This window comes from Mesitornis unicolor, unplaced genomic scaffold (genome assembly GCF_000695765.1).
Source record: "Mesitornis unicolor isolate BGI_N332 unplaced genomic scaffold, ASM69576v1 scaffold50428, whole genome shotgun sequence".
In the NCBI taxonomy this organism is placed as follows: Eukaryota; Metazoa; Chordata; class Aves; order Mesitornithiformes; family Mesitornithidae; genus Mesitornis; species Mesitornis unicolor.
This window is the reverse complement of record NW_010202160.1, coordinates 8432-23363: the sequence shown is the minus strand read 5'-3', so window position 1 is coordinate 23363 and position 14932 is coordinate 8432. Positions and strand designations below refer to the sequence as shown.

Here is a 14932-nt window from a genome sequence, read left to right as displayed (position 1 = left end):
CTGCTGTGTTGTCATAATGGAATTTAGGATCACAGACTTCCTCTTCCTCCTTACAGGAAGCAGGTGAAGTTGGGAGAAAGAGACCTGAATCCTCTTCCACATTCAGCGATACTGACAGAGGAAGGACAATGTAGTCTTTACCATCCTGTAGAATGCAGTGAAAAAATACAAAAATTAAATAAGTCTACAGAGATACACAGATATAAACAGCTACACACACGTATGTGGACAACGCATCAGTCCAACAGAGCTACCTTGGTTGTTTTATTAAGCTATGAGCATTATAACATCCTTGCTGGAGCAGCTTCATTAAAAGAAGGTAACTTGGTAAGAGCCACTGCCAAGTAGTTTTCAACTAAAAACTTAGATTTATATATGACTTGTCACAATATAATGTGTAAACTGAACTTTTTCTTGATGTCTTTAAAGTAAAAAAATAAATGTTAGTAATGTCTGAATTGCAATGACACAAAGAACATAACCTTAAACTCAAAGTGAAATTGAGTTAGACTACAGCATATGAATTATAAAGCCTAAATTAAGTGTAAGAAGTAAATGAAAAAAAGATTGAAATGGAGATCGCGAAAAAAGGAAGTTTTGCATAAATACTTCGGCATCTAACTTGATTTAACAACAATAAAAATTTTTAGAATTTCTTCCACTTGTTTGCATGTCTGCTCTAAAGTATGAAGAGAAAAAATGGATTATGCACCCTTCCGTACAGTATATCTATTTATAGTCCAAGAAATAATTTTGTAGATTCTCTCTTTTCTCTATTTTCTTTGCATCTATCCCTTTTGGATTATAATATGACATGTGTAATTAGCTATTAGTTATCAGACAGTAAGTCATGTTTGTCTTTTACAGTCACAATATACTACAATTTATGGTAAGAGGGTTTGATTCATCAGTAATCCAACCATATTAGGTTATGGGCAAATACATATGAAACATGTTCTGAACACACAAGAAAACACATTCTGGTGGCTTCTGGTTACAACAGACCTCTGCAATCTTCCCCATCCCAAGTCATTCTTCTCTGCAAATCACCCTGACTGCTGGTCAGTAATGGGAGCCGAAGCCCAGGCTCCCTGACAGCTCCAGGGCACAGTACTTAACTATGGGATTTCAGGGTGGCTGACAGGACAGGAAGGCTTCAGTTGGTGGTTTTAGCAACCAGAGAATACATTTCATGTACCTGACGGACATTGGCTTGCAGTAAATTCCCCAGGTGCTCCACCAGCTCTGAAAATGTTGGTCTCTGTTTAGGATCTCCGTGCCAGCAATCCAGCATTGTTTGGTACCTAGAAGGACAAAGCCCATTAAAATATCAGCATAAAGAAAACAGCACCTATTGCTTGCTCAAGCACCTTCTACTATTGTGGGGTAAACATAGGCAGCTGGAAGAACAGTTTCTCACATTTCTGGTGTTGTGTAGTCTGGTGCTCTCATTCTTGTTCCTTCTTTCAGTCTCCTGCAAAATTCCTCATCAATTTTCACTCCAGGGTATGGTGACGCACCTAAAATGAGAACGACAGCAAATTTAATGCATTAAACTCTTAAATTCTGGGATTAATTTTCAAACAAATAATTCAATTTGACCTGACTTAATAAGGTAATTCAGTATATTTGGATGTGCAAATAATTTATATTTATGATGGCAACTGATTGAGTAAATGAGGCACATCATCACATACTTAAATTGTACAGAGGAGCATTTCAAGTTCACGTTCCTATATTTGCATTTTTAAGGAAATTTGAGGATTTAATTTTGATGGAGAAAATAAACAGGAAATTTTCAAGAAGTAAAAAACAAAATGCTGAAGACAATCCAAGAACACTTTGACTGTTTTCTTCAGACTCTTGTTAAAAATTTAAAATGGCTCAGTAAACTTGAAGTGACTCACCTAATGAAAATATTTCCCACAGCAGAACTCCAAAGGACCAAACATCACTCTGAATGGTATATACTCTATCAAAAATGGTTTCTGGTGCCATCCATTTTAGGGGTAGTCTGGCCTGAAAGCAATTCCGTAAACAAAAAGGTATCACAGTTTAGCAAAACATTGAGTTTCCACAAAGTCATTTAAGGTGGGGGAAAAAAAAAAAGAGTCCTGACTTCATACTAATTTTCTCTCAAATAGAGAATCTGAAACTTACATCTCCTTTCCTGACGTAATCTGGGTCTTTGTAGATGTCTCGAGCCAAGCCAAAATCACAGATTTTGACCACGTTATTGTCTGACAAGAGGATATTACGAGCAGCCAAATCCCTGTGGATGCACTGCAAAGAGAAGTAAACAATTCATGTGCTGCCTGCTGTCACAGCTCCATCTATGGGGTTGATCTCTTTCACACATGTGGTCCCCTACCCTCAAAGGCCAGATAATTCTTAAAACCTTTTAAGAAAAAGATACCTCAGCATCAACAGTTACTGATTTTAAGTGTTTTTTTGATGGTCACAACTGATATGGCTCAGGGAGACTTGTGTTCCCAAGTCCAAACATACATCTGTTTATACACTACACAGAGAGGGTCTTTGAAGTTAGCTAATTAATTAACCTTAGAAGCTGACACAAAGCGGGTTGAGATCTGATTACCTTTAGATTTACTTAGGTTCACTCAAATCTGTGTATTCCACTCTCTGAAAAACATATCGCACTAAAACACCCATTTGATTCCAACACAAACTAATCTTGACCACAGACAGGAAAGTCCATGCCTTTACCTATGTAGAACAACAGTCTAGCCAACAAACCAGAGACTTCAATACTTAAGCCTCAATAGCTTGAAGTAAAAAAGCCAGCCTCTGAAAGCAGTTGCAGATTTGCTTCCAGTATGGACTAGAAATGCAGATCTTGGAAAGACATATTTTCATGTATACACACCAACTGGGATTTAAGAAATGTAAACAAATGCATGTTTTTAGAAAAGACTCTTAAGTCTGTTCTTGAACACCTAGTCTGCACTCTAGAGCAGTGTTGTATTCCCCACTTCTATTTCTTTTTCCATTTCTACATACCTTTTGTTCCCATACAACTGCAGGCAAATCCTCTTGCTGGAATTTACATCCTTTGAAACACGTACCATATGTATTTAAGATCAAACTACAGAAAAAGCACTTGGAGGAGGCCAAAATGCAAGTGAGGTGCTACTGATTGCCAAGGTGTCTTTGGCAAGAGACTCTCCAAGCAGTCATCCAGTTTCATAGATGAGCATCGTTTCTCCTCACACTGCCCCTCCAAGCCCCTGCACAAGTTACAGGCAACCTCCTCAGAGCAAATTCCTTTACTCTACTTTAGCTTTGGTCACCAGAATTTGTATGTAATTCCTTTAATTGTCCTCATAAGTCAGCTCCCCTCCGCCAAATACTTAATCATTCTTCTATGAATCAGTGACCCATAAACGTTATATAGATACTAACATCTGTGTCAATAAATGCATGGGCTGCTTCACTCCACAGTATTAATGATTTGGGTCTGTCTTAGGGCAAAAAGAAAATGTTACGTATGACTGCTAATCCAGAGTTGAACTTGCTGTTTCCTTCTATAGACCTACAGCACTATTTCCTATAGTCAAATAAATAACACGCGACTCTTCCTGAGAAGTTCCTTACTTTGCGTGAAGCCAAGAACTCCATTCCCCTCGCCACCTGGAAGCTATAACAGATGAGATCTTCCATGGTCAAAGGGTTCTTGCAAAGGTCTTCAGGACCAGCTGCAAAGAATCAGACAACAGTCAAACATACTGTTTGTCACTGATTTCACCATAACTGCTTCTTAGGTAAATGCCCTTCTTAACCTTATGCCACATTGAACTGGAAGAGCAGACTGAGCCCTTATTTGGCTGTAAAATTATCACCAACAACCCATTTTACACCAAACTAGTTCCTGTGTAAAATAAACTTCAAGATGATAGGTTATACGCCAGGTCTTCTTGCTTATTTCCAGAGTACCCACCTGTGGAAAAATTTGAAAAACAATCTCAAATGAAAAAAAACCAAAACCCAGCTTACAAGTGCCTAGGACAGGAAAGGCTTGCTGTGTTTTCAGCAGATAAATTTGGAAACTTTTCCAACCGAGGCCTCAAAGGGGAAGAAATATGCCATAGGGAGTAAGACTTCAGTTCGGCAAAAAGCCTTGCTAAATTAGAGTAGAAGCCTAACTTCTAGGTCTTCTAGAGGAATTACCTAGGCATTTAGTTCCTGCTAGAATGAACAACTCGATGTCTTTGCTCAGCTCTTGATTTTAAGAAGAAATCTACCAAGAACTACAACAGTGGTGGCTAAAACCCTCATCCCAAAGCCTGCTCTAGGTCTGCACACTTTTTTACATCCCAGCTCAGAGAGTCAGTGGTTACACCAGAGAGGAATGAAAAGGACCAAAATGGTGTGGAAATGCATAAAGTGCATGCCTGACATTACCTATTAGGATTGCATTGAAACCGCAAGATCATCCTCCCTGTTAATACACTGACTTTCTTTGCATTAAATGAATTTTAGTAGAAGTCGAGGTACAGGCAATTGAGCTACAGGCTGCCTCCTGATCACTCTGATCCCACCACTTGCTGAAACCTGCAACATCTGAAATACATTAGCACCACTGAACACTTTGGGCTGCCTCAACCAAAAGAGAATATGGCAAATGCATCAGTGAAACTGCTGCAGAGGGTATGAATATCCAGGGGAGGCTTTGAATGAGCGGATAATTCAGGTTTCCTGTTCCTGACAGACCACCTGCTCAGAGGGAAGGCAAATCAACCTCTTTGCTAATAAGCAGTGAAGCAGATGGCATTTCACAATATTTAACTTCTGGGTAAACATTGAGGAAATTCAGTTAGCATCCTGGCACATCCATCTCTGCACTGCCATTGGAGTTTTTGCTCTCCGATTTCCCCTGAAGACACTGGCATGTTAAACAGACAGATTTCCAAAAGGCAGTGCACTAAAAACACACCCTTTTCAGACAGAACATTACTTGGGATTGGGCAGAGGGGTTTGGGATGCTGAACTAGCTCGGGAACTTTGGTCATCCAGGAAATACCCTGCACACAGCTTTGAGGGACCTTTGGAAATAACATGGTCCTCAGTGTCCCCCATCAGCCCTCACCAATGACAGCTGTTCCAACACCAGGAGAAGACATATCCTACCATCCTCCTCTTCCACGTCACTCAGAGACCGCTCCTCCACAAAGCCAGAGCTTGCTGAGCTCTGGCTGCTTGTGATGCTGTCCAACCGTCGCTTCAGGTCCGTGGAGACATCACCAATATAGTGCTCCTTCCCCTGCCGAAACCTGGCACTTCTAGTCTAGAAATGTGAGGAGAGGGTGGGATGAATCAGAAGCAAAAAGCATGCCAGAAGCTTCCTCAGGAGAGAAAATGACAGTCCCCATCATCTGTGCCATGGGCACTGGCATGACCGACCGGTCAGCTCCAAGCCAGCTCTGACTGGGGCACCAGGCTGGCATGGTGACAGCACTAGCAAACCCCAACCCACAGCCACCTGGGCTCACCAGCTTGAGCACCTTCTGCCACCCCACAGCATAGCCTTAGTCTGCTTCCGTGTCCTCCCCAACAACATCTCCACATGCTGGAGAATAAATGCACACCAAGGAGCTGGCCTTCTTAGCCCACTGGTGCCCACCACTTGTGAAGCACATACAGATGCTGTCAAACCCCCTCCCATAATCTCAAACCTCTCTGTACTATGGCTTTACCTCCTGCTGCTGCAAAGGCCCTTCTGCAAAACCTCTACCTTAGCCAAAACCCTAGCAGCCCTCAAAATCTGATTTATTTCCTTCTTCCCCTAAGCCACCAATTGCCTCTAGGCCAGCCCCACAGGCTTTCTCCATCACATTTCTATTTTCTCCTGCTTTGGTTTGGTGACTTTTCTCCCCTGGCAGGGCTGGTTTTTTCCATTGCCATTTCCATCCCCACTGCTTGTGTAACCAAGGGTCAGCACCCTTGTGAGACCCTGCCTTTTCCTTCAAGGCCTCTCAGATATTTGTTTATCCTTTTTACCTCACAAGAGGATGCAGTGAGTTGCCTTTGCCAATATAAAATTGTAAACAATGACTCCAAGGATAAAGAAAAATAACCCCCTGGAGAACCGACAAGCAGTTTGAAGAAGCTATGATCTAAACACGGCAGCTGCAGGAAGACTGAAGCTCAGGTTTACCAGCGTGGCAGAGCATAGCCTAGGGGCCTCCCTCCTTGCTGTGGGTAAAAAAGATAGGGTCTTGAGCATGATGCTCAGTGCTGGGTACACACAGCCATGCTCTTCATCCAGCAATCTGACCCTTGGAAGGGATGGAAATACCCCCTCCAGAAATCAGACTACCTTTCAGAGGTGTACAGAAATTAATTTGAAAATACCAGCCTCCAACCTTCTCCTCCTTTCAAACCAAGGTGCAAAGAGGGGGTGCAGTGATGGAGCTCCCCTTTGCAAAGGACTTGGGAGGTGAAAAGCTGAACATAAACTCATGAGATACATTAATTATACAAAATTATTATCAGCAACAAAAATGTGTAGCCTGGTTTAGCAATGAGCCAAGCGGATAATGGAAACGATAACTGCGTGATAGAAGACACCTACAGATACCTGATGGATATATACACTAAGCAGGGAGTGCAGTTATTTAAGGTGATCTGGAGCTTAACTAAAAAAGGAAAAAATTCAGGCTGATAATCAGAAAAAACTTCCTGACAGATACAGCGAAGTGTAGAATAATCTGCCAAGGGAAATAGTGGAAGCCCAGTTCCTTTGCACATTTTAAGCTAACAATAACAAAATAGCTACATCGCAGGGGTCAGGGGAAAGACTAGATGACCTCTGATGTCTTTGTCATCTCTCATTCCCATAAGAAGTACTAGACATTCAGCGTCCCCAAGGGTTGTCTCTTCAGTCTGCACTAGAAACAGAAACATCATGTGTGGAAAAACCCCACCAAATCAAACATTATACTGTTAACCTTGACTCCTTACCTTGTATGGGACAAATTCACTCCTCTTGCTCCGTAGGTAGGCCGACAGATTTCCGAATTTGCAATATTCCACTATCACCATGAGTGGGCCTATACAAGACACAAAGCAATTCCTTAGAAAGATCATTTATATCCCACCCACAGCATAATTTGTGGCTAGAAACACATACATTTCAAAAAACATTGGACTACCCAGAGGTTTTTAAAAATATCTGAAAAAGAAAGCAAATACTTTTGAAAATCACAGGCCTAATTTCATATGTGAAAATGTACAGTAGTGTGCTTATACTTAAAGTGCCAATAACTACATATGCTAATTGACATTGTAAGGATGTGACATACATATTTCAATGAACTTCAGTGCAATTAACCACTCATTTCCAACAGAGTACACACATGATTATCCATGCATTTTGTGCAGGCAATTTAAGCCTGAAAAACTTAAACCAGGAGTCTCAGTTTCAAACATAAATGTCCTAATGTACAGCCCAAATGTGGTATTTCATGCTCAAATTGCTTCATATAGGCATATGCTACAATGATACATTTCCATCCTAGCTTCCAGATACTGGTCGTCTCTATTTTATTGTGGAATAAATAAGGAAAGAAGTATTTATGGATTATGTTTCCCTAATCTACTGCACTTCTGTCATGGAACTTTACAAATTAAATTCTCATCTCACAGTAAGCCAACAAGTCAGCTTCCCTGAAAAATTATTACTGAGTTACTTTACACTGAATTTCTTCCAAATTAGTGTGCAGTGCTGGATTTCTTAAACAAAACATCTGTCCCTGATTATAAAGTAAAATAGGTTCATCCACCCAGAGCTGGACTCCAAATTGCAATCTTCCCTCTCACACACACACAGAGGCACCAAAAGCCAGAGAGGGTAGTGACAACTTGCAGTTGCACTGCAGCTGATGACAAGAATAAAACCAACTTGTTAAATCTGGTACTAGACTCAGACCTAATGTCTGTTACATGTGGGATGTCCACTATAAAAGTGGATCTGAGGTACAGAAAAGCAAAGTGATAGAGCAACTTTTCAAAAAAAGACTATTTTTTCCAACACTTAATTTTGAAACAATTTTCTATGCAGCAGAAATTACAGAAATAGGGTTTTCATTAGCAACTGCCCACTCACTGAGAAGTTACTCACCTCCGGGCTTCGTGCAGGCTCCAAGTAAATTGACAACGTTGAGATGATGGCCAATATGAATGAGGATCTTCAGCTCTGACATTAGTGCTCTGTGCTCACTATGGGTCGCACCCTCTGCAGAGGTAAAACAACACAGATCAGGAGCACCACAGACAGAAAGGTTTTCCCCTCCTCTGTGCTCTCTTCAGTCATTTTTCCATCCCATATAGTGAGAAGTCTTGTTGGTTGGTAGTCTGGGTCAGCTACGCTGCAGGACACTGCTGAAAGCTAGGCACATGCATGACAGGGTTGGTTTTCCTCTCCTTTTAAACATTTTCCAGTTTGCCAAGGGCAGTACATCAGAACGGTGACACAAACACTCCAGATTAGCAAACATGCTTTTTCCTACAAACCTTTTGAGCAGTTTGTACTCTTCTGCTTGACCCTCCCAGCCAAGAAGAGCCCCATAGCCTTTGCTGGGATCCACACTAGGGGTCCACTGGGTCTACGGACTGGGGGAGATAGGGTCACAGTCAAACATGTCTGATCCTGCAGCCTTACCAAAAGCCTGGAGATGTGACTAGTGTCCTCATCCCACAGGGATAGAACAGTAAGAGGAAAGAGCTGAAGAAGTAGGGAGAATAGTGGAGGAGGCAGAGCTCTGCAGGCTGTCTGACTACTAGGAAGCTGGAGGGACAGGGCTTTCTAATTTTTATAATCATTACAGCATGCTCATCCCATTGTGACAAGTCTGCAACAGGTCTTGCCTGTACTTGAGACTGTTCACACTGTACTGTCAGAAATCCACAGCTTTCCCACTCTCCCACCAGTACACCACAGGCTGGGATACAGCCCCTGGCTACTGGGAGTCCCATTTTGCTGTCCTAGCTATGTCCTCCTCAGGAACAGTGTGTCTGGGAACAGCAGCTTTCAACTTTTCTGTAGTGAATGCAAGGCACTATAATATGATTTTAAGTGAGGAGAAGGCTGTTCAAAACTATTACTCATTTTGGAGCGTGCCTAAGCCATTGTCTGAGACTTGCAGAAAGCTCCCTACCAGGCTGCATAAGCAAAAATGGACACATGTAAATTGCTTGCAGGAGCAAGTTTATATATTTTGAACCTGAGTAGGTCTACAAAACAATGGCTAAGAAACCACAGTTGCATTGCTTCAATTATCAATGAGGTAAAGGCATGTACTTTTCCTAATCATTGCTTCATGACACTAAATGTTAAGCTAAACTTGCATACACCATTGGTACAATTTGGTACTATCCATTGATTATAGTATTGGCAATTATGCCTATATCGTGTATTCAAGGTGAAGGTTCAGTCATCATTTTTACCTTTAAGCATTTTGACTGCCACTGTTCTGCAGGTAGCAGTTTTGTCGATCCCAAATGCATCTGCTTCTATGACCTGGCCAAAAGCTCCACGCCCAAGAGGTTTACCTTGAAATGAGAAGAAGAACAGACTCTGAATTATTTGTCTGGCACAGTGAGTAAAAGATGCAGAATGAAAAGCAAATATACTGAATTTATACATCAGAAATTAACACAGGGCTGATAATGAGGAGAGGATGCATTATATTCTATGGGACTGGAGAACCTACCCGGGGGTCCTGCATATCAGGGCAGCCCCATGGCAAGCCAGGACCTGAAACATGGCCAGGCACAGGACTGGCTCCGGTAGCACTAAAGGGCTCATGTAGTGAAGACACACCTAGCTTTAGCCGGTCTCTGGGAAACTCCCACTTGTTGGCATCATATGGGAGCCGTTCGCAGTGCTCATCTATAGGGACTTCATCAGGATCCATGATGATTGACAAGTAGCCGGTCTTCATGTCCCCTCCATTGGCCTGGAAAACGGCATTAGTTGTAGTTGCACAGATTTTTTGCTGGGGACATGCAGGCAAAGTGCCATTTTCTCACTTTATAGTGTTACACCAGTTCCCAGAAATGCCAGGCTACCATTTGCCTACTCCATGTCATTGTGAGTGTGATCATCATTAATTAGCACACTTTTTTTTTTTTCCATAAACAAAACCAGTTGAAACATTTTTTATCTTGTGAGGGCCTGTTCAATTAAAAACAATTTTCTGTGCCCCAAGTTCCAGGCAAGAATGTTACGGCACAGAGAGAAAAAATGTGTCTGTTGATTTAAGAACAATGGAAAGAAAAAACACAAAAGGCCTCAAGTCAGCTCTCATTTGTCATGCAAGACCAGTGCTGATAGGACAGTATTAGAATTTTTTCATTACCCGCTTAACAGTCCGAAGGATGATTACAAGAAGCAACCAGAAGAACATAGCAATCACTGCAGTGCCAACGAGGATAATGAGCTCCAGATTTGTTTTCTCTTCAGCGCCTGGGAAGAAATAAATGAATATCTGAGTGATTGTTGGAAGCATATTGGTTTTGTTCATTCATTAAAGTAGAGAATGGAGGTCTTTATTCTGAAGGTTAATTTTAAAAGTGCAACATGGAGCAAGGAAACGAAAGCAAAACAGAACAAAAAGGTTGGGTTTTTTTTTTAATGTTAGAATATTACGCTTAGTTTCGTGCTCTTTTACACATGACACAATTTCTTAGCATCAAGTTTGTTCCAAGGATAGTATCTGCATCTTTGGCAAATAATAAAAAGTAAAATGTCACATTTGAAAGAGAAATAATTTGTTTTGAATACTCAAAATGAATGACTCTTTCTCCAAAAACAAACAAAAAAAGCCCATCATATAGTAAATAAAGTGCTGTGAGAATGACCTGGAGAACAATCTCTCTCGTCTCTTTACATGCTTCAGCTGGGGCATGAAAAAAATGACATTCTACAACAACACATGAAAATAAGGACTTATTTATAATATCCCTTTTGTAGCAAAATAGTCCAGCCCACTTGAACATCCATTAACGCACAGAAGCAGCTCTCTTCTTCAGCTCCCATTCGCCACAACATGCTCCTGTATTTCATCCAAACACCATAGGTTTTCCTACACAGTAGCACACTCCATCGCATCACCCTGATGAGCTGCACTATAATTTTTTTGGAGTGAAACGTATATCCTACTCAGATTTCCAACTTTTGCAGACATGCTCCAACCATATTTACCACATCAGCTGAAAGCTGCATTGATGTCAGCTGCAGATAATTTCCACCCCATGTAAACATATTGCCCAACATCTTAATATCCTAATGGGACCTATAAGAATAACAGGATACTGCTTTAATTATCTTAACGGAACAGATTGGACAATCACCCAGACTTTTAAGACAGAGGTTTGTGAAGGATTCAATGACTAGTTTTTGCAAACGTACTAATATCAAGGGCAAGGAGCTTTTAGTTCAAAGCTTCTCATTGCAAAGTCCAAACTTTTGGTGGAAAGTCCATCATGTTTCCAGCTACTCAGACTGCAGACTAACCTCTTGTTAGAATTTATTGTTTGTTATTGCAAATTGCATTTCAGTGTGCCACAACAGAACTGGAACAAATGAGAGGCAGGTCTCACAAATGCTACTTTTAGGGCTTGGAGTCCCCTAATCCAAAAACGCTACCTGTTTCTACCACTGAAATGGGACAGCAATCACAACAGACCGCACAAAGTCCTCGCTCTGTTTTTCTTAGATGCAGTGACAGCAATGACGTAGCTTAAAAAGTTACAACTGTTAAAAGTAGTATGATAATTATGTTACCAAGACATTAGAGATGCCCCAGGATACTGCAGGTTGAGGTAGGTTCTGCTGTACAGGTATGCATGCAATATAGACTGGCAGAGTTTTGTTTGCAACCACAGATAAGATAGATTCAGCTTTTGTTGAAAAGCAATAAACAACACTGAGGAGAGGAAAGTGTCAGCCTCAACAGCTGGGACTACAGTGGCTACGGCAGCACCCAATTTGAGCTTGAAAGGAATGGTCAGGACTTTTCACAAACCTCATGGTGTGTTTTCAGATCTTCGATCATGATAGCCAGTAGATGTTCTTTTCAGTGATCATAATGAATTCATCCACAATCTGGAAAGAAGGTGACACTAACCTTCCACTGAAAAAAAAGCCACTGCTTTTCTGCATCCAAGGACATTGCAGGCAAGGCAGGTGTAGAGCCCTCCATCCTCTTTCCTCACTCGACGTATGGTTAGTGTTTTGTTTCCATCTTTCAAAACAATACCTGGAAAAAAACAATGATTCTTAGTTTCACTATTTTTATGCTAGTTTCTGTTAAAAATTCAAAATGAAATTTTTCATGGTGAAAATTAGCAGTGAGAACTGTAAAAGAAAGTCCTTAAGTGATAGAAAATTTGTAGCAAAAGAATAATCCTCACCTGAATCTTCAACAAGCGTTTCATTATTTTTGAACCACATGATGTTTGGAGGAGGAATCCCATTTGCTGTGCATGACACCTCTATGGTTTCACCAATGTTTGTTGTTTGATTTTCCAGATTTCCTATAAGTGTGGGTGCCATGGGCTCTGTTGGTTTGAAAATAAGGCAAAATTACTGACCATTTAAGAAAACATACATTTTTGCAATAATAGCACTTGATTACACTCTACATGCTTGGCCCACTAACAAAGTCTAAAATCCTTTTATAACACCAACAGCCACAGGGTTCATGCAAGGATTACAGTTAAACTTCCACATGACATGAAAAAATCAGATGCAACCTGCTTTAGACTATTTAATTTTTAACTGCTCGGGCTGCTGAGGGAAGAGGTGAGAATTTGCTTCCCTCAAATTTCTATTTCCAGCATCATTACAAGAAGTCTGATGCTGCCAGTCCATCAGACATCCGTTCTGGACAGCTCATGAACATGCATAGGTATTTTCTTGAATCTACCTAATCAGCCTATATATCTACATCCCAAAGCAAATTCGTTACTATTCTTGCGAAAAGTGGATTATTTATCAGCTTGCATTACCTGCACCTGAATACCAGCATTACTTCATTACAGTTTTAAGTTATAGACACTATTTCAAACCTAGGATTCAGTGACACAAAGCACCAGCATTAATGCCAAGACAGCATATACAGCTAGAGGGAAAAATGTGTTTTGAAAAGTAAAATGGAGAAGTTATTGAGCTAAACACATACCATTATCTGTGCAAAAGCCAAACTCATCTCCTTGCACAGCACAGTGGCTCTCTCAGTGTTTCCTCACTGGTACTGACAAAATGCTTAAGTCCTTGCTGGCCGGACAAGCCCCAGAGCTGCATTCAGCAGACATTAATATGTACAACTAATGACCTCTTTATTTACAACAAATGGTCTAATTCTGTTTAACAAACCAAATTCACCATTAAGCCAACACATGCAACTCCTGAAGATACCAAAACCTGACACTACTGCAGTTATTTGAATAACAACCATGCATTTTGGTTCACAGTAAGAGATCCATACCTTGCACAGTGAGGTGCTTCACCAGGCAGTGTTGGGTTTTAGCCTTTTTGTCCTGAGCAATGCAAACGTAGTCTCCTCCATCCTGGAGGGAGATGTTACGGAGGATGAGCTCTAAGGTGACATTTTCACCATTGGTATTTGACACTGTTGCATTTAACTTCTGGAGAGCATTGAGGTTCTTGCAAACGGGCATGGGCAGCCCTCCAAAGGGAGTCTGTGACACGTGAGCACTGAGTTTGTACCACGAGAGCTTCTCAAAGGTGAATTTGTCCGCCGTGCATTGCAAGGACATGTTATCCTTCTCTGTGACCTGATTCTGAGACTGCAGATTAATTTCAAGACCCCCTGAAAGTTAAAAAAAATAAAATAAATTCTTATTAGGTTCCACATTTTGTTGCCAACAGTAACTTGAAAAAGCCATTTTACAAATATAGCCTTATCGTCTTCTTTGCCAGTAAATAAGGAAAGAAAACACTGAAAAATCCATCAATCATTTATGGAAAAAGTTAAATCTCATTAAAAACCACACATTTAAAATGGATCAAAGAAAGGTCTGTGTAATGAATATAGTTCCTCTAGCTGTAGAAACTTCTGGCAACCTAAGATGGTTCTTAGCATTATCTTACAGTTCATTTTTAAATTTGAATTAAAATATTATTTCAGCATGTGAATATGGGACTGACTGTCAAGAAGACAGAAGCTCTTTGCCACTGTTTTTGAAAATGTTAGTCTTAGCTTTTACAGGGCATCTTTACTCATTTTGTGACACTACCATAATTTCTCTGTAGCTCTTTTAAATGCAAAAGCCCAATAGCAATCAATAGCAATACTTACTGGTCACATGAAAGGAGATAACTCTCTCACTAGACCCAGCTCTGTTCGTAGCCATACATCTGTACAAAGCAGACACATTTGCTGCTTGAATCACGAGGGTGCTCACAGTCTACAAAAGAACAATCAAGCAATTTCATCCCGCATCAGTGCAGAAGTACATACATGAGCCTTACCACCCCAACAGCTCAGCAAAGTGCTCTGCAGGTATCTGCACAACCAAAAATCCCTCCAGCACAAATCCATGGCATGGCAGGAGTGCAGTCCCCTCCTGACGTTTACATTTTTTCCTTAAGTGTGTAATAATGAGACAAAAGAAAACAAGAAAAGGCAGCCTGCCAGTAGGCAGATTTTGGTATAGAAGTTAATAAATGCTGCACCCACAACTTTTTCTGCTCTTCAGTCTCTCCAGCTTCTCTCTATTACCATAAATTGGCAAGGTTAACTCACCTAACTTCAGACCCCTGAAAGGTAAGCACTGAAATCTAAGTAAGTTGTGTGCCTCAATGGAAACTCACTTTGGGTCAGCATCTCAAGGACGTGAAATTGCGTATCTCTGCCTATTGGCTTCAGCAGGGGCTTGCACGGTG

General features: G+C 40.9%; 1 protein-coding gene across 1 annotated transcript in view; it reads right to left on the bottom strand.

Annotated features, from left to right (window-relative positions):
* KDR (kinase insert domain receptor (a type III receptor tyrosine kinase)) overlaps positions 1-14932 on the bottom strand; it is a 27839-nt gene that overhangs the window by 4543 nt on the left and 8364 nt on the right. Inside the window, exons 12-27 of the mRNA XM_010190307.1 lie at positions 14346-14454; positions 13512-13856; positions 12436-12582; positions 12150-12281; positions 10380-10486; positions 9842-9977; positions 9466-9570; positions 8141-8254; positions 6982-7070; positions 5149-5305; positions 3616-3716; positions 2161-2283; positions 1908-2019; positions 1421-1520; positions 1199-1304; positions 1-145 (exon numbers count right to left, since the gene is read on the bottom strand). The exon at positions 1-145 is cut by the window's left edge and continues 1 nt beyond it. Coding sequence (XP_010188609.1) covers positions 1-145; positions 1199-1304; positions 1421-1520; positions 1908-2019; positions 2161-2283; positions 3616-3716; positions 5149-5305; positions 6982-7070; positions 8141-8254; positions 9466-9570; positions 9842-9977; positions 10380-10486; positions 12150-12281; positions 12436-12582; positions 13512-13856; positions 14346-14454 — 2128 coding nt within the window. The remainder of the gene's footprint in view (positions 146-1198; positions 1305-1420; positions 1521-1907; positions 2020-2160; positions 2284-3615; positions 3717-5148; positions 5306-6981; positions 7071-8140; positions 8255-9465; positions 9571-9841; positions 9978-10379; positions 10487-12149; positions 12282-12435; positions 12583-13511; positions 13857-14345; positions 14455-14932) is intronic.